The sequence below is a fragment of the Oryzias melastigma genome, linkage group LG11 (assembly GCF_002922805.2).
Source record: "Oryzias melastigma strain HK-1 linkage group LG11, ASM292280v2, whole genome shotgun sequence".
Taxonomy (NCBI): Eukaryota; Metazoa; Chordata; class Actinopteri; order Beloniformes; family Adrianichthyidae; genus Oryzias; species Oryzias melastigma.
Window position 1 is genome coordinate 3752321 of NC_050522.1, and position 19642 is coordinate 3771962.

General features: G+C 44.5%; 1 protein-coding gene across 3 annotated transcripts in view; it reads right to left on the minus strand.

The window, feature by feature from the left end:
* The window catches only part of LOC112139665 (palmitoyltransferase ZDHHC18), a 31844-nt gene that overhangs the window by 10032 nt on the left and 2170 nt on the right, over positions 1-19642 (minus strand). For 2 of the 3 annotated variants that reach the window (XR_002918035.2, XM_024262497.2), the window contains exons 2-7: positions 19405-19565; positions 16176-16325; positions 15952-16089; positions 15532-15583; positions 3190-3292; positions 2865-2974 (exon numbers count right to left, since the gene is read on the minus strand). Coding sequence is in view for 2 of the 3 variants with exons in the window: in XM_024262497.2 (XP_024118265.1) it covers positions 2865-2974; positions 3190-3292; positions 15532-15583; positions 15952-16089; positions 16176-16325; positions 19405-19565 (714 nt within the window). In the remaining variant the exon portion in view is untranslated. The remainder of the gene's footprint in view (positions 1-2864; positions 2975-3189; positions 3293-15531; positions 15584-15951; positions 16090-16175; positions 16326-19404; positions 19566-19642) is intronic. The other variant, XM_024262498.1, reaches the window with a different exon arrangement.

A 19642-nucleotide genomic window follows, 5' to 3' on the forward strand; every position in this document is an offset into this window, starting at 1 on the left:
GGGTGTCATCCGCAAAACAATGAAAATCAATATTGAATTTACGAAAAATATTGCCAAGGGGGAGGAGGTAAGTAATGAAGAGGAGGGGGCCGAGGACGGAACCTTGGGGAACACCGGTGGAAACTGATGATGACTGAGATCGAAATGATTTAAGCTGGATGAACTGAGTGCGGTCTGAGAAGTAAGACTGAAACCAGCGGAGGGGGGTGGAGGTAATTCCGAGAGAAGAAAGTCTATGGAGGAGGATGGAATGGGATATTGTATCAAAGGCTGCACTCAGGTCAAGGAGGATGAGGATGGTGATGAGTCCAGAATCAGCTGCGAGGAGGAGGTCATTTGTGATTTTTATGAGAGCCGTTTCTGTGCTGTGAGAGGGGCGGAAACCGGATTGAAAGGGTTCAAAGAGGTTATTTTGCATGAGATGGGAGTTGAGTTGAGAGGCAACAATTTTTTCAAGGATTTTGGAGATAAATGGCAAGTTAGAAATTGGACGGTAGTTGCTAAGGATATTAGGATCAGTACCGGGTTTTTTCAAAATTGGTTTGACAGCAGCCGTTTTGAGAAATGAAGGAACAATACCAGTCATTAATGAAGAGTGAATAATGGCACAGATAAACGGAAGAAGAGAGGAGAGACATGACTTGACCAAGGACGTTGGGAGAGGATCGAGCTGGCATGTAGAAGGCTTTGACTTTTGGATGAGGGAAGAGATTTCACTGGGATCAGGCAGCTGGAAAGTAGAAAATATATGGGAGACAGAGAAAGAATCTGGGGAAATGGGAGAAGGGGGAGGGGAGTGGAGGTGCTGATGTATAGTTTGTATTTTATGGTCAAAAAATGCCAGAAAGGAGTTACAGGTGTCATTGGAGTAAAAATGAGAGGGAAGAGTATCACGGGGTTGAAAAATTGTGTTCATAAGAGAAAATAAAGTTTTAGAGTTTCCTTTGTTTGTGTGGATGAGATTGGAGAAATAGTTTGTTTTTGTGAGGGTGACTAAGTCCTTATACTGCATGATATGGGTTGCGTACATTTCCTTGTGAACTGTCAAGCTAGTTCTTCTAAATAGCCGCTCTAGTCGGCGGCCTTTAGCTTTCATTTCACGGAGCTCAGCGGTGTACCAGGGTGCAGATTTTGTGAATGACACAGTGCGGGTTTTTTCAGGAGCAAGGAGGTTAATAATGTCAGTGAGGCTTTTGTTATAAAAAGAGACTAATGCATTGGGGTCAGATGAGTCAGGAAGAGGAATGAGGTTAATATGAAAAGATAGAGTGCTGACATTCATATTTTTGATATTACGAAAGGTGATGTGGCGTGGAGGTTTAGTGACATATATGGACACAGAAATACTGAAAGTTACTAGAAAATGATCGGTTACATGAATATTATCAACAGTACAGTTGGTGGGGGTTAACCCGGAGCAACAGACCAAGTCCAAAATATGTCCTTTAGTGTGGGTTGGGGAATGCACATATTGAATGAGGTTGACACTGTCCAGGCATGAGCAGAAGTCTCTAGTGAGGGGGAGGAGCTGATTATCATAATGTAAATTAAAATCTCCCATCACAATTATATTGGGGGATAAGGATGACAGATGAGTAAACAGAGTTCCCACTTGATTCAAAAAGTCGCTGTTTGGTTTGGGGGGTCGGTAAACAACTGCAATCACCGTAGGAGTGGGTCCGGAGAGCATGAATGCAGTGCACTCCATGGAGCTGAGTGAGGGGAGAGAGAGCGGGAGTACTTTCAACGTCTCGCGGTAGATCACCGCGAGACCTCCTCCACGGCCAGAGCATCGAGGTTGACAGATGTAAACAAAGCCGGGAGGGGTGGAGTCGTTGAGGTGTGAAAAGTCATTAGGATGCTGCCAAGTTTCTGTCACACAAAGAATGTCAAACTTACGGTCAGATATCGTGTCCTTAATCAGCTGACCCTTGTTAGAGAGAGAGCGGATGTTGATGAGGCCAAAGTTGATGGTTGCAGAGTCTTGGCGCGTAGCAGAGCCGGCTGCGTTCCCCAACCTGGGAAGGCTGGAGAGCACGCTGTGGTCCACAGGGCGTCCAAAGTAGCGGGGAGGGCGGCGTGTTGTGGAGGAGGAGAACCGGATGTGTCATCGCGGAATTGACGGCGTGTGACGCGGTGTACAACAGTCATGGGTGACGACGCAGCTTCGTGGCTGTTTCCCTTCTGACTTCTTCCCGGCCCGGGAGCTGTGCTCTGCTTTAACTCTTTTTAGCTCTCTCTGCAAGCTGCATGAGAACAACCATTGGCACTGAAAGCGAGCGCGGGTGAGTGCGGGCTCAGCGGCTGGGAGAGTTGCGCTGAGCGGGCGCGGGTGCAGAGCAGTCCGTCACATGGAGCACAACATGAACCGAGTATGAAAGGATTTGAGATCATTTCAGTATTATGTATCATTGTTTATTTGTATTGAATACTTTCTAACAGCCAGTTAGATCTAAGGGGCAAAATGGAAACATACTGTAACGTCCAGCTGGACTTAATGAAGAAGGCTACCAGTTCCAAACGCCACATGCAGCACAAAGAAAGACTTGCTCTAACTTGCTCGTACCTCATTCACACTCCCTTCACGCTCCCACAAACCTCCTTTTATTGTCTTGATCCTCCGCCCAAACCCACGCTTATCCAATCACACTCATCCACTGACTGGAGCACCAATGTAACATTGAACACTTTAACAAATCTAACAGGGCCCAACAACGTTGGTCGCTACAATACTTGGCCTTAAAATAGCCTTCCTTTAGTTCATTGTTTTGAGAAAAAAAAAAATCAAAATTCTGACTTTAACACTTTGAATCGTAGCTTGACTGAATCATTACATCCCTACTTAGAGAAGTTCAGAGACTCACCTGGGCGGCAAAGGGGCACAGAGCACAGAGCAGCAGTTTACAAAGACGTTTCTGTGGCTGAACGGGTTTGTGGCCACATCTCCACTCTTCCCGGACCAGGAGCCTTTAATCTGGAACAACAAAACCCTCCTGATCTTCTAAGGAAAACACTTTTCTCAAACCATTTGTTATTCTAAGTTTAGATTTCTCCCTCTGAGATGTTAACTTTAACATGTTCAGCACCTCAGACCAGAACTTTCTGAGTTATTTAACTGGAACTTCAAACTGTGGAACTGAATTAAGAAGATGTGTGAATGTCAACCTGAGATCAACAACGAGGACTCACATCTTCATTAGTGGTCATATTGGACGCAACCAGGTAAGTATGGAAGCCCGAGAGACCCAAGATGGACCAGACTGAGAAAAAGCAAATCACCAGTTCAACTGCAGTGAGTCAGAGAGTCAAGGAAAGTGTTCAAATGCTAGAGAACATTTAGAACAGGAAAACATGAGATTCATAAAGATTCAAATGGAAAACAGAATTTTACACCAAAGTGTATACACTCAAACATGAACAATTAAAAGAAATGTTTCAGGTTTAGATTTGAAATTTCTGTACCTGTTTTTTTTTTTTGTGAGTCAGATAAGAAAACAGAATTAATAGAAAACAGTGAAACGTTTGAATCACACATAATGTTGAACATAATCTTGATGTTCAGCATTGAGCTTAAAATGAAACAAAAAACTAACAGATTATGATGAACCCTACTGGACCCAATGGTGCAAGTGAGCGGGATGGACGGCAGATAAAAACCACAGCTGACTTGTCAGGTTAACATTCAGAACTTCTGCTTCTGTTTAAATCATCCTGCCAGTTTCCTCTGGGTTCATTTCATAGTGTAATAACATCAGAAAACACTAAAGGGCAGTTTAATTTATTATACTGTAGCATGCTAATGCTAACATTATCACAGTCATCTTTTGATCTAGTTTCAAAACATTCCCAGTGTTTTTTGAATTATGATTTTACCTTTTTTAGCCAAAAGTAAAAAAAAATAAAACTCTCGTTTTCTAGGACAGTAGTCCCTTGCCACCGGGCCGCGGAAGAATGTTTTGTTCTTTTTTCTGAGACGGACATCTTTTATTTTGAAAATTGACCGAATCGTCTCGATTAGCTCGAGCACTAACAGCAGTCTGGCGGCGTGTAACACAAGAGAAGTTACAGTTTGTTTACAGATTGGATAATTGAGGGACAGAACAGACGCAAGAACAGGAGATTAATACACACCGTACCTGTTTGCAGAGAGATGTTATGAATGAATCTAATCTTTTGAACGGTCATAGAAACATTGAAACGAGCTCATCCATTCAGATGCTCATTTCAGAGAAGTTGTGAACACGCCATTGTTTATGTTTTGCTGAGGTGGATGATGATAGAATGTATAAAGAGGGAGAGAGTTTGGCCGTCCACACACAAAGACCCCCCACTGAAGCAGCAGGCAGGACCCCCACAGCCGCCACCAGGGCCACAAAGGGAATCCACCCCCATGGGGAATCCTGCGAAACACCCAGACCAGGGCACGCGGGGCTGCCGCAGAGGCCCCCCACGCCAGAGAGGAAGGCACAGGAGCACAGAGAGTGCAGGCCCCAGCCAAGCCAGAAGAGCAGCCCCCTCACACTGCCAGGAGAGCCAGCGCGAGGCCCCACCCCCGGAGAGCCCCCCAAGCCCAGAAGACCAGCCCACCACCATCCAGCAGTGCTGAGCATTCCCCCGCCCCACCCCAGGTACGAGCCAGGGCCCCCCAAGGGCAACCCACCCCACACTCCAGACAACTGCCTGCCCCACCGCGGGAGGTCCAGGGGGGGAGCAAGGCAGGGGCCACCCACCCCCGCCGAGCAGAGAGGCACCCAAGAGAAACGGAGGCCCCAAGGAGTGATGTAAACAAGGCCCGAACCAAGCACACCCACTGGTGGATTTTTAGAGAGGACTAGTTCTCGAGAACAAGGTCCGGAAGCCGCACCACCGAGACCTGGACACCCCCAGGCTCCGATGTAGATTGATCCCCTGAAAATTCAGGGGATCTTCACACATGGAGAGGGGGCCGAAAGGCCCAGAAGACACCCCCCCGCCCCACGCCAGGGATGGGGTAGGGGACAGAAGGTCGAAGGTTGAAGGTCCCACCTTCCTTGTGTGATGCATGCGTGTTTGTTTGTTACAGTGTGTATTTGTGGTGTTAGAGGTGTGTGTTCTAAAGGATGCAGTTAAAATTGGTGAGAAGGCCTTAACATGGCATCTCCTGATTGATCGCAGAGATGCCCCGTCACCCTCCCACCAGCGGCCCTACATGTCTATGGTGCGGTCAAATTTGGCGGGAAGGACACTGAGAGGACATCGACTGTTTGGTGGCAGTGATGTCCAGGCACCCCCCCACCAAGGGTCCTAAATGTCTAAGGTGCAAATAAAACCAAGGGGAGGGGCGAAACCATGCAGCGGCCACAGGTGGGGGCCACTGGCAAGTAGTCCACCCCCAGCGGTGCAATGCAAGACAACCCTCCCCATCACCCAAAGCAAGGGTTACCAACACAGCGCCCGCGGACGCCAGGTCGCCCTCAAGCACCCCATAAAACGCCCGCAGGTCTCTTCTAAAAATAGCACAACTCACTTGTGAGCTGCCTGTATATTTCATTTTATTGTGATGCAATTTTTTTGAAATCACACTTGACTTTACAAAGAATTAAAAATTAAAACATCTTAAAAATACATGTTCATTATTGCTTTAGCAAAAAACAACCTATCCCACTATACTTATTTTTTTAAAGTGTTTTCTTGTTATAACGAGATAATCTATAACAAAGAATGAAGCATCTCCTTCTCCCTTTTACCGCATGGAGACACCGAGACTTTACCTGTTTTAAGATTCTTTATTTTGTGGTTAACAACAAAAACAATAGAAAAAAACACTCCACAAAAGCGGTTTTTGGTCACTTTTTTTACTTCTCAATGGAGCTGCGCTCCTCAAACGTCTGAGTGAACCAGCCCCCTCCCTTTATTTCCCCCAAACCCCAGCTGCTTTCCCATCAACTCTGAAATTTTGCGAATTGGATTTTGATAATTTGTTATCTTTAATGGAAACACAATTTCTAAAAAAAAAAAAAAAAAAAAAAAAAAACCTCACATTTTTCTAAAAAAGTTTTTGCGTTTAGATGAGCTGGTTTTGGGGGCGTATTGAAATGGATGGACATTTTTCGCAAAACTATGGTGGAAATTGACTTTTTTTCTGATTAAATGCGCTTCTGAAGTGTCTGTCCGAGTACAGCACAGCGGGTGTCACGAGACATCCCACAGCGCCACAGCTAATCGTGCATCTCTGTAGCCGCACTTCTGCAGCTGGCAGCCTGAATACAATGCAGAAGTCTCCTTTGAGAATCAGCGCGAGTGCAGTGACAAACTTCAATGGATCTAGTCGTGTTCTTTCTTTTAAATACCACTGAAAAAACTTCTCACTTGCATCTGACACTGTCAATGGACTCACTGTGCAAGCCAGCGCAGCACGGGCGCACCTAACCCTAACCACTGCTGTGACGTCACCCAAATGCTCCTTTTTAGTGGATCAAATAAAAAAGCACACACATTGCCGTGTTTTTAATGACTTATCGCGTGAGTTGGTTTGTGTTTTATCACATTATTATGAAACTGTGTCATTGTGACACTGTTTTTTCTAAATTCCTTGAATTTGGTTAAAGTTTAATGTGTAATGGAAACAGAACCCAGGACTGCTGAGTGTTTCTGCATGATGCGTTCACTGAGCACCGAATATCGGCAGCAAAACGAAGCAGTTTATCAGAGAAAACATAGAACACCGGCACTGATCCGGATATAATCGATTGATTAAATAGAGTTTTAAATAAACGTTTTCTCTGAAAAACTGATTTGTTTTGCTGCGGATTGTATAAAAATGATTACGTTTGTAGTGGACTGAGTTGGGCCGAGTGGCTGTTTGGGTTCGCTTATGTCCAGAGTTCAGTGAACGCACCATGAGCAGATTCTTGTCTGCTGTAGGATCTGTCAATCAACCTCTTCGGAGGTTTGAGGAAAATAAAGGGACGGGTGCATGAGACTGAATTAAAGCGTTTGAGGAGCGTGGATCCACTAATAATAGTTATAATTAATTAATAATAATTAATTAAGAATTAATTGATAATAGTTATAATTTTGTTAAAAACATTGCATTTTGTCATTACCTCAAAATGTGACAAGATCTGTTGAGATGAATTAAGGTCTGAATATTGATATTTGTTTCCTAGCTTGTTGTTATTATTGATAATTATGGTGAGAAATCAGAGTTTTTACATAGAGGAGAATCATTATTCATTATTAATAACGTAGAACTAAAAGCAAACTCAGCAGTGATGAGGCTAATGGCAAGAGTCCTCCTTCATATGACTCAGTACCCATGAAGTAGCCCTTACTTGCAAAAAGGTTGGTGACCCCTGGTCAAATGCATGTTTGCATGAGGAACAGGGATAGGTTGCGGGCAGCTGGCAGACTGACCCCCGATGGTGGACCACCGTTCCCCCGCCTCACCAGCGCCAGGTCCAAGTTCCCCCAGCCCAGGGGCCCCACCACAGACCCCACGCCCCTATCCCCCAAAAGAGAGTGGATCCAAGAAGGAGCCAGTCCCAGGGACAAATACTGCTACTGCTACATCTGCTACTGCTACATCTGAGGAGAAGCAGCTACATCTGAGGAGAAGCTGCTACATCTATAACTGCTACAGCTGAGGAAAAGCAGCCAAGAGTGTCTTAGTTGATACAATCACTAACCGTAAGGATAAAGACAATATACATTATATCACATATGATCAGGTTTGTGAACTGATAGAACTAAAAAAGGTTTTTTACAAGGAAATGATACAACAGCAAGAAAGTAACTTCAAGGCTTGCTTAGGTTGTTATGTGGACAGTACTAACACTAGAATCGATGCCCTTTTAAAAGAAATACAAGAATTGATAAAATTGCAGTACACACAAAAAGAGGTAGACGATCTAAAAGTCCAGTGTTCTAATCTTTCAACTACCAGTAAATCGACTCAAAAAGACATTCACAAACTAGCTGAATCCATGATATTAATTGATGGCAAGAGTAACAACATGGACTCAAATGCCAGGCGTTTAAATGTAATAATTGATGGAATTCCTGAAGAGGAAAATGAAAAAATGCATGATTCTGAGAAAAAACTACTGTCTTTTTTGGAAGAGAAGCTGGAATTTGATGCAAAAAGCCTAAGTATTGAAAAAGTTCAACGTCTTGGAAAACTGGAAGAACAATCATCCAAAAGATCAAGACCTTACTAATGGTAAAATTCTATAAGCTCAAAGATAGAGATACTGTGTTTCAATTTATCAGGAGGAGGTGTGGCTTTCTACACCCAAAGTAACATTCTAGTTAAAGTAAGAGAAGATCTAATGTGTCGTGAGCTGGAAGTACTATGGATTCAAGCCTCTTGTAACTCATGTCAAAACCATCTTCATAGGGTCCTGCGATCAACCTCCTGCTTCAAGCATAAGTTATTTGGAAAGTATAGGCAAAATGTTGGATAAAGTTTGTGATCTAGACATGGAAGTGGTCTTTACTGGAGACCTAAACATCAACTGGTTGGACAATAGGTGTCCTCTAAAGAAACATCTGACCACTATCAGCAACACCTCTTGCTTAAAGCGAGTGGTAAAGCAGCCAACTCGTATTGGTTCAAATTCTAAAGGAGGAAAAACAGCCACATGTATTGATCATATTTATGTATCAATGCAAGATTCCTATACTAAGGCAGTTTCTATACCAGTAGGATGTACTGATCATAACATGATCGCCATTGCAAGAAAAGCAAAAGTTACTAAGGTCACACCAAGAATTGTTTACAAAAGATCTTTCAGGACATTTTCACAAATAAATTGGAAAGGGGTTTTTGAAACAAATGACTCAGAGGATGCTTTAGCTACATTCCTTGATCATTTTTTACCTGTCATAAATGAACATGCATCTGTGATAAAAACAACAGAGAAGAAATGTCAGGCAACATGGGTAGACCCTGAACTGAAGTCATACATGACACAGAGAGATGATCTTAAGCAATTAGTGCAAAGCACCAAAACTGATACAGATGAACAAAGATATCGTAGACTGAGAAATTTTGTTACTAAATAACTTTAAAGAAAAAAGGAAATATTTTGCTCAGCAGTTAGATCAGGGGTCTCAAACTCGCGGCCCGCGGGCCATCTGCGGCCCGCAGGATGATGATTTGCGGCCCCCGTCTCCATATGAAAGATTACTGTTGGTGCGGCCTGCAAGGCTGATATGAATGACACTTGCTGTGTGCAGAGCTGAACGAACCAATCACAGTGAGGTATATGACTCTGGAGGCGGGACATCGGCGGGCTGTCCAGTACCTCCTCATTCATTCATTCATTCATTCATTCATTCACTCATTCATTCATTCCTCCAATCAGCTGGGCGGAGGAGGAGCCATGAACCACCGAACGCGATTGTGTGACAAATTCTCGTGCCCCGCGCGGGGAATTTGTTGCTGTTGCCGCGCCGCGTGTCGAAGGGGCTACCAGCTCCGTCTGTGGATGTCTCTCTCAGAATGAATGAGAGACATATATGATGTCGAGGAATACGTTTTTTGACGTGCTGGCTGTTCCTAACCAGAACTCCACAAGCTCCGAGACGCAAACCTGTAGCCCGCCCCGAGTGGCGATCCGCTGCACCCGCCTGTCAGACATGTGATCCTGAGCTTGGCTCGTGCCTGAGTGCGCGTGTCTGTGACTTTTAAGGTTCACACACCGGCAGTGTCCGATATTCTGCTACGCGCGTTTGCATAGAACCCAGATGGAAAGCATCCCCGAATGCGCACTGATGCAGCCGGCGCACGCGCGAGCACCCCTCACCTCCAATGGATGGAAGACACATACAGTGGTGGACAAAAGTGTTGGTACCCCTCAGATAAAGAAGGACAAACCCACAATTCTCATTTAAATCACTCAAAACTTACAAAAGTAACAATAAATAAAACACCTGTGATGTCAATTAAAGGACACACCTGAGTTAATCATGTCACTCCGGTCAAATAGTTTTTACTGAGGTACCATCATTTTTGTCCAGGCCTGTTTCATTAGTTTGTTTTTTTAAATAATTATGTTAATCAACAATTCAAAAGTGATGGCTGATTTTGATTGTTTAATTTTCTTTTTTTTATTTATTTATTGTTACTTCTGTAAGTTTCAAGTGATTTCAGTGAGACTTGTGGGTTTGTCCTTCTTTAACTGAGGGGTACGCCGCGCTGAGGGGGGTTTGCGGTTCCGAAGCCCCGGGCCAGGCATGGGGGGCGCCGTGGGTTCGTCGGACGGTTGTCCGGCGCCGGCAGTCGAGCCCGCACGAAGGGTTTTTACTCTCTCCCGGGGCCGTGAGGCCGGCGGGGGTGGCCTCCGCCCGGGGCGCAGGAGGACCCCGCCGGCCGTCTGGAAAGAGGACCCGCGCGGGGGTTGGTTGCACGCGAGCGAGGGAGGCCGAGAGGGCGGCGGGGGAGCGNNNNGGAGGAGGACGACAAAGGACGCTCCGCGGCAGCGGCGGCGCCTTTCCTTTTCCGGTAATGATTTTTCCGCAGGTTCACCAACGGAAACCTTGTTACGACTTTTAATTCCTCTAGATAGTACAGTTTGATCGTCTTCTCGGCGCCATCGCTGTATGAGCTTTCACCATCGTCAGCCAAAGCCCCTGTATCCTCAGATGAGGAAACTGGTAGGGCTGTACACCCTCCGAACCCTGTGTCGTTAAAATTCCCGTGTTTGATGAAGGCTCATCACCTTCATCCAAAGAAATATCCTCTAAATCGTGGTCTTCGTCGCTTCTCAAACCGTCCGCCATTGTTGTTTACACTCTGGGATTCCTGAAGTGACGTCACGCGCAGCCCCCGCCCATCACCACCTATCGCCCAAATTTGAAGCTGTGCACGACCATAAAATGATCAATAAAATCGCGCTGGATCATTTTAAGTGAATATTTTTATCAAATTTGTTTTCCAAGTTCCATTGACTTTCTAAATTAAAAAAAAAAAATTGCCACTGCACGAGGCCTTTTACATCTGAATTTTTATTCTAAATTTTTATTCTGAATTTTTATTCTGAATTTTCTTAACCTCTGATTTTTTTCTGAATTTTCTTAACCTCAGAATTTTTGTTGTGAATTGTTTTTCAACCCTTGCTTTTTTCTTTTTTTTTATGCTACCAAAAATATTTTCTATCTTAAAAATCAGTGTTTTTAATTTTGAGACTTAAAATTTCAATGGGTCAGAAATTCAACATAACAAAAATTCAGAGCTGGAAGACCTGGGTCTGTCACCACCCATCTGCACGTGGATTAGCAGCTTCCTCGTTGACCGCAGACAGAGTCACAGTAGGCAGCTATACATCTGAGCTTCAGCACCGGAGCACAGCAGGGCTGTGTGCTCAGCCCCCTGTTGTTGTGACGAAGAGGCTGAGGCGTTGAGATCCATGTGCAACAGATTTTAATTGCAGAAAATCCGACAAGGGCAAAAGCAAGGCGAGGTCAAAAATACAGGCAAAAGGTCAGACAAGGAGCGAGGCAGGGAGTCAGTAGACAGGCAGAGGTCAGTACACAAGAAGGCAAATGAACAGACTGCTTGGATATGTATCAGAGGCAAATGCAATACTTCGCAATGAGCTGTGTCCATGGGGTGACTAAAAACACAGAGATAATGAGCCTGATGAGAACCAGCTGGTGATGATGGCAGGAGGGAGACAGGTGAGGAGATGGCAGGTTAAAATCAGGTGAGGGGTCTCTCTGGTGGTTGGAGATGGAACTGGATGATGGATCCCTGACAGCTGTACTCTCTGTACACACACAACTGCACCCCTGTACATCAAAGCAACTCCATTGTGAAGTTTGCAGACGACACCACAGTGGTGGGACTTATATCTGGGGGAGAGGAGGCTGCCTACAGAGACGAGGTCAAGCAACTGTCCACATGGTGCTCAGCCAACAACCTCCACCTAAACACATCGAAAACCAAAGAACTCAGGATCGACTACAGGAGAAAGAAAACAAACATCCCCCCACTATTCATTAATGGGGACCTCGTGGAGAGGGTGGCTGACTTCCATTTCCTGGGTGTTCAGATCGAGGACAATCTATCCTGGAGGGTGAATACCGCAGAGCTGCTGAAAAAGGCCCAGCAGAGACTGTACCTCCTGAAAATTCTGAAGAAGAACAACATTACACAGAGACTGCTGGTGTTGTTTTATCGTGCAACAATAGAAAGAATTCTAACATACTGTATATCCATCTGGTACCCCAGCTGCATGGTAGCTCAGAGAAAAACACTCCAGAAGGTCATCTCCACCGCCCAAAAGACTGTCAGCTGCTCTCTCCCCTCACTGGAGGAACTACATCACCCCCGATGCCACAAGGGAGCCCAGAACATCATAAAAAACACCACACACCCTGGTCACCCACTGTTTGAACTGCTGCCATCGGGCAGACGCTACAGACAATCCAACACAACGACAAATTCATAAACAGTTTTTATCCAACTGCAATCACCATTCTCCATGCTGCTGTATCATTCCACCCTTGGAAACAACTGTGATAACCTGTGTTGACCATTTGATCACCCAACTTTTATTTGGAGTGCCTTTTCTCAAGATAACGGAGTCCTCTCCCAGCAGAGGGGCAATAAAGTCATCTAAAACCTCTATTTCCCACTCGGATGTTAAAGGCCTCGTGCAGTGGCAATTTTTTTTTTAAATTTAGAAAGTCAATGGAACTTGGAAAACAAATCTGATAAAAATATTCACTTAAAATGATCCAGCGCGATTTTATTGATCATTTTATGGTCGTGCACAGCTTTAAATTTGGGCGATAGGTGGTGATGGGCGGGGGCTGCGCGTGACGTCACTACAGGGATCCCAGAGTGTAAACAACAATGGCGGACGGTTTGAGAAGCGACGTAGACCACGATTTAGAGGATATTTCTTTGGATGAAGGTGATGAGCCTTCATCAAACACGGGAATTTTAACGACACAGGGTTCGGAGGGTGTACAGCCCTACCAGTTTGAACCGGAGGTTTCCTCATCTGAGGATACAGGGGCTTCGGATGACGATGGTGAAAGCTCATACAGCGATGGCGCCGAGAAGACGATTAAACTTGACTATTTAGAGGAATTAAAAGTCATTAAGGTCATTAGGTCTTTAAGTCATTAAACTCTTGATCAACCAGCCAGAACCCTGGCTATTTCGCATTCCAAACTCTGGTTAATTTCAACCTGTCACCTTCAAAGGATCTTTTGGTTCCAGTAGGTCGACCCCTGCGGAGTCTGCAAGAATTCCTGACAGACACTCAAAATCCTTTGTGTGAGATACGTGACCCTTCATAACTTTTTTCATGTTTTAAAACACGGGACTTTTGTTAATTGGATCTAACATGTAAAACATCTCTTCATAGCTTCAGATAAATGCTCTGTTATTACATGTGTGTAATCAAACCTTTATTCCTAAAAGAAGAAGATTCACAACTACTGAGGTTAAAATCCATGAAATAATCATGTATAACCATCAAAGCTTGAAGAATTGATTTTCTGTGTTTAAGTGGACTTTGGGAAGCGTTTTATGTGCCACATACAGGATATATACACACATATAGGGATGTCCAAACTTTGTTTGATAGAAACCCATTTTGTTGTTAATTCAGCATCAAGAATAAACACATCCAGAGACCAGAATAAAGTTACGAACATGATATTTACATATCCAGAGCTCATTGGGACATGCAAATTACCTCCAATCGTAAAACGTGTCAAATCCCCACTGATTGGGCGATTCTTGCCCTGCCTCTCTCATTCAAAACCATGGCGCGCAAGCCAGAGCATTGCCTAACCAGCCAACCCTTACAAGACAAAATGGCCTAACAAGCCAAGAGAGCCTAAGAAGCCAAAACCGGAACAGAACAGAAACATCAGAACAAGGAGGACAACAGTTCTTCCAGTCTTAAGATCACGTTTTTTTTTGCGCGCTTTCTTCCTTTTCAACATTTTTGTCTCCCATTTATGTCATAGACTGATTCCAACATTTTTAAAATTTTTGATGCTTTTATTTTGAAACTGATTTTTAATGCTAGACCATTTGATAAGTTTTAATGTCCGGCCATCTGTGCAACTTATACTTTTTGGTCACAAAACGGAATAGAGAAATCGTTCGACCACCCCAGAAGCTAAGTGACTGAACAGAGCAGAACCAGCAGAACCGCAGGTTCCCTTTCCTTCTACGCCTGGCTGCAGATCTCGCCTCCACGGCCCACCTGAACCATCCGGCTAGGAACGGGATCAACCACCCTTCCTGGCAGAGCAGACCCAGATCTACAGACCGCTGGTGAGAAGTCGAACTTCGCTCATACAGTCAACTGCTGGTGGTTAGAACAAAGATTAACTATTTTTGCAAGAGTAACATCTTTGCCCCGTTTATATTCCTCCTTTTAAGAATAGCTTATTCTCAGATCAGTAACATCACCTTTTTATGCACAACACACACTTAATGCATCCACACATTTAGCATTTCTCACCTCAATATTGTGTGTCTTTTTTTCTCATTTACCTATTTCTAGTTATTAGTTAAAGTTATATTCTGTGTTCCACATATGTTGATTGCTTTCCATGCTTTTACGTCCATTATTTCTGCTTGTTTAACCTCTTGTTATTCAATAAATATTCAAAAGGACGTCGTTGTTCAGATATCATTATTTATGGTAAATTGTGGTAAAGTCAATTCAAAGGGTACGAACGACCTAAAGTTGAGAGACTGATTAATTGATTACTATTTTATTGATTAGAAGTAGGGGCTGATCATTAATGAGTAATATTTTCCTTCATTACAAAGGTGGTGCCCCGAGGATAATTTTATGAAGTTTCAGTTTAATAAAATTTATATTTTTCAACCAACTTTGGGATTGAATACTTTATATTCACCCCTTTCACGCTACACTGCTATGAAATCAAATGTACTTTAATGACAGAGAACGTGTGTGGATGAAGGTCTGTTAGTTTGATTCTCGGTAGTCAGCTAATGCTTCTATGACTTTTATTTATTACTCATTTTATTTCTGCTTTTTATTACTGTTTTTTCTGTTATGAATATTTATATACATATTTTATCTAACTTTTATTTATTTATTTTTATTCTTAAACTCCTTTAATTATAATTTTATTCTTTTTGGAAAAGTATGAATGAAGCACTGACCAGTGGGCACTTTTAAATTTCGTTGTACATGTGACAGTGACTAATAAATCAATTCTATTGTATTCTATTCTAGTCTAAAAATGAAAAAAAGAGAAATGGCATGATAGACACTTTTATGGCCCACACGATATGTATCGTCATATCGCCCAGGCCTAATTCAAACCATTAACTTAAAAGACCTAACGCACAATTGCTCCACTTCTTTATATGAAGCCTGAGAAACATGAGCGTAAATGTTTTCTGTTTAGGAGCTTAAAGCATCTTCAACCAGAGATATGACCTTTTCATTTTACTCTCTGATGTCTATCATTCAAGATGAGATGTGAACTTAAAAACACTGAGGAATAAATCTAAACGAGAAGTCTTCAGACAGTCAAGGATATCTGCCAGGACTCTCCTGCAGAGCAAACACCAGACCTCTGCCGCCCTGAGCCCCTGAAAAAGAAGAGAGTCACTGCAGAAGCCTTCAGCAGGTTTCCTTCAAACCTTCATCTTCATTTCTGAGCGGTGGTCACCAGCTGCTGCTGAACCTTTGACGTCAAACTGTTCTTGGGCAAATGATGTTTTTGTCAAACGATTTTCAAAAAAGACAGTTGTGAGTGATGCATTCTCACAAAATTCACTTTTCCTGACAGTTTCCACATTTTTATCATACGTGACTTAGGTTGATTATATCACACTGCATGTATTTAAACTTTGATGTTCTTCCTCTTAACTATGTTGCAGCAGCTGAACACACATAACTCTAAACCACAGAAATGATGCGTGTGGGTAGGAAAAGGAGTGTTTTTGCTGAGTCGTACTCATTGCCAGGTGGGTGCTGACGCAGCCGAAGATGAACGAGGTGAGGAAGGAGAGCGACACAATGAAGGTGTAGAAGAAGCGGTAGTTCCGTTTCCCCACACAGTTCCCCACCCAGGGGCAGTGGTGGTCAAACCTCTCTGAAGGACACAAGACAGTGGGGGTGTTTGTCAGGTGAATCTGTAGGAACCCCCCTCTAGGCAGCAGCAGGCGATCGTCCTCTCACCCACACAGTTGTCACACAGGCTGCAGTGGGAGGTGCGTGGAGGTCGGAACATCTTACAGGTGAAGCAGTACTTGAGCTTCACCATCTGCTGGTTGATGAGGACCTCCTTTGTGCGCGGGGGGGGGCGATAGCTGGAATTTCCAGAGCTGTCTGCAAAGAGAAAGAAAGACGTGCTCTGACAAAGATCCAAAATGATGAGGCAGAACCAGAAGAACCCAGCTGATGGATCAGAGTCGATCAGAAACTCCTGCTAAGCAGGTTCACTGGGACTTCCGAACACTGGAGGGCACTGGACTGGACTGGACCTGACACAGAGGGTGCTTTCCCAGCAGGAATGAGGGAACATTTCATCACCTCACTTTGTGGGTTCTGCTTTCACCCTGAACCTTCAGAGCAAGCCATCCGAACGAGCAGCTGCTGGTCTGGGGGGGCATCACCTAAAACCAGCAGACCAGGAAGTTAAGAAGGACTCCACCACCACCCACAAGACTCAAACTTTTCCTTCATTGTTTTATGTTGTTAAAGTTGAAAATAAACTAAAATAACATTGTTTACTCTCTTTAGTTAAGAGAGTTAGAGTGGATGTGACAAAAATATAAATGGATGAATCTTTGATCAACAGCAATTGTTATGAGACAGAACTGAGAGAAAATTACTTTTAGTCAGTCTGTTTTTTGTCAGATCAAGAGAAAGCATTTGAGCTAAAGTTCAGCACAGCTTCTTAATAGCTGCAGAAAAACTGACACAAATTTTTTTTCAGGTTCCATTAATCCATCCATATTCTTCCACTCATCCAGACTGGGTCGAAGGGGGAGCAGTTTCAGCAAAGTTATCCAGACTCGCTCCTGCCACTTCCTGCTCCAGCTCCTCTGGGGGGACCCCAGGGGGGTTCCCAGACCAGCTGAGAGACATAGTCTCTCCAGCAAAAGTCCTGGGTCTTCCAAACAGAGGGACATGCCTTGAGATCCTCGAGCCACCTCAAATGGCTACACTGGATGTGGAGGAGAAGCGGCTCTACTCCGAGCTCTCTCTGGGTAACCCAGCTTCTCACCCTATCTCTAAGGGAGCATCCAGCCACCCTCCAGAGGAAATTAATTTAAGCCGCTTGTAGTCGGGATCTTGTACTATTGACCCCAAGCAAGGGCGGAGTGGGTAATCGGGAGAGTCGGGAGGATTCCCGGTGGGCCGCTTCATTCATGGGCTGGTCAGTCGCCGTCATGGAAAAAATATTCACGGTAGAACATGAATGAATCTTTTTAGAAATGTTCGTCCGTCCATTTAAGAGATGACACCGTTAGTTTTGGAGCTACGATTTAACATAAACACCCCTTTTAAATTCTGACAGTTGGTTGAGTCCACCAGAGCACGCTTTACCAACATGTCTGGGCCGGACCATTGACATGAATAACGCTCTATTTAGACGGTCTATGGGCTGGACAGAGAAGCGGCCGCAGGCCAGACGGATGATTAGCGAGTATAAATGTGTAGGAAGCGATAGTGGTTAAAGGAACGAGCGGGACGGGCAGCTAAATCCCTAAAAACATAGTGGCACGGGTTCACCGCGAACACTGAGTCACTTTCTCCGCTGCTTCTCCGCAGAGGGGAGGGGCTCCTCTCCACCTGCTCCACAGGTGAGAACACGCGGGAGGCAGAGCGGCCGCGAGCGAAAAGGTCCGAGCTGTGTCTGTACTTTTGTAAAGTAGACACAGACAGCGATCTGTTTTTAATGTTACATAACACGGATTGTAAGCGCGGGAACAGCAGTAATCTGTCCAAACAAGATGGCTGGAAAGTTGTCCCACTCCGCCCCTGACCCCAAGATATTTAAACTCCTCCACCTGAGGCAGGAGCACTCCACCCACCGAGAGAGGACAAACTACCTTTCTCTGGTCCAGAACCATGGCCTCAGACTTAGCGGTGCTGACCCTCGTTCCAGCCGCTTCACACTCGGCTGCAAACCGCTCCAATGCATGCTGGAGGTCCTGGCTCGATGAAGCCAACAGAACAACATCATCTGCAAAGAGCAGAGATGAAATCCTGTGGTCCCCAAACCAGATCCCGTCCGGCCCCTGGCTGCGCCTAGAAATTCTGTCCATAAAGACTATGAACAGAACCGGTGATAAAGGGCAGCCCTGCCGCAGTCCAACATGCATCGGGAACAGGTCTGACTGACTGCCGGCCATGCGAACCAAGCTCTCTCCGGTCGTATAGAGACCGGACAGCCCTCAGTAAGGCTCCCCTGACCCCATACTCCCAGAGCACCCTCCACAGGACACCACGGGGAACGCAGTTGAATGCCTTCTCCAAATCCACAAAACACATATAGACTGGATAAGCGAACTCCCACAAACCCTCCAGCACCCTGGGGAGGGTGTAGAGCTGGTCCACTGTTCCACGACCGGGACGGAAACCACAATGTTGTTCTTGAATCTGAGGTTTGACTATCAGACGGACTCTCCTCTCCAGTACCCTGAAGAGGATATAGAGCTGATCAACTGTTCCACGACCAGGACGGTTTCTGTTCTGGTTTCCGCTTCATTATGTTCTTCTAAAATTCAACACACTGCAGATGCAACCTGAAGGTCTTTTTTTAATGTGTATCCTATCAGTAAAGTTTTTTTATTTCATACCGTTCTTCCATCATAAATTCAACTTTGACGAAAGAAAAAAACAAAACATATTTTTGTTCCAAAATGAAGAAGTGAAGTTTTTAGTGATTTTCAAGTGTTTTTCATGAAGACAATTTCCAATTTATCAGTTAATTTTAGCTTTATTAACCATCTTCTCATGAAATGATCAGAAGAAAATAATTAGTGACTGTTGAATCCATAAATGCACAGAATCTGTAAAAGTTCTGCTTTTTGATGTTTGATTTTTTCATTTTACAAAATCAGGATTTTGTTTCCAGCAGGAAAATAAAAAAAAGAAGAAGAAAGAGTCAACGCACAAAGAAAACTCATCTTGCAGATAAAAATGTGTTTTAAACTCCTAGAAAACCATCAGGCAGAAACGGTTCTGGTGTTTTCTCTCTGAACCTTAATTAAAAATTGCAGGACAGCAGCAGTTGAATAAGATCACATGTTCTTTGCTAAACTTGGGTCCTGAGTAGGAGTCCTCCAGGTGCAGAAAAGGTCCTTGCTTACGCAGGCTTGCAGCCAGCTAACCCCTGTTTATAGACGAGGGGGGTGGCAGGCAGAAAGAGGATCAGCTGAAAACATTTCCATCTCACCGATCTGCCTCTCCACGTTAGCAGCTTCCTCCAGCGTGGCTCTGGGGAGGATGCCCGGGTCGCTGAAGCTGGTCTGGAGCAGCGTGATGAAGACGAAGACGAAGAGCACAGCTCCAATGACAGGAACGCAACTGCTCAGGTGTTTGACGAGGAAGGGACAGCTGTGCGGATATCACAGAAGGACAAGATATTCATGATGATCCACTAACGAATGTTCCCCTCATGTAACCAGCCTAGC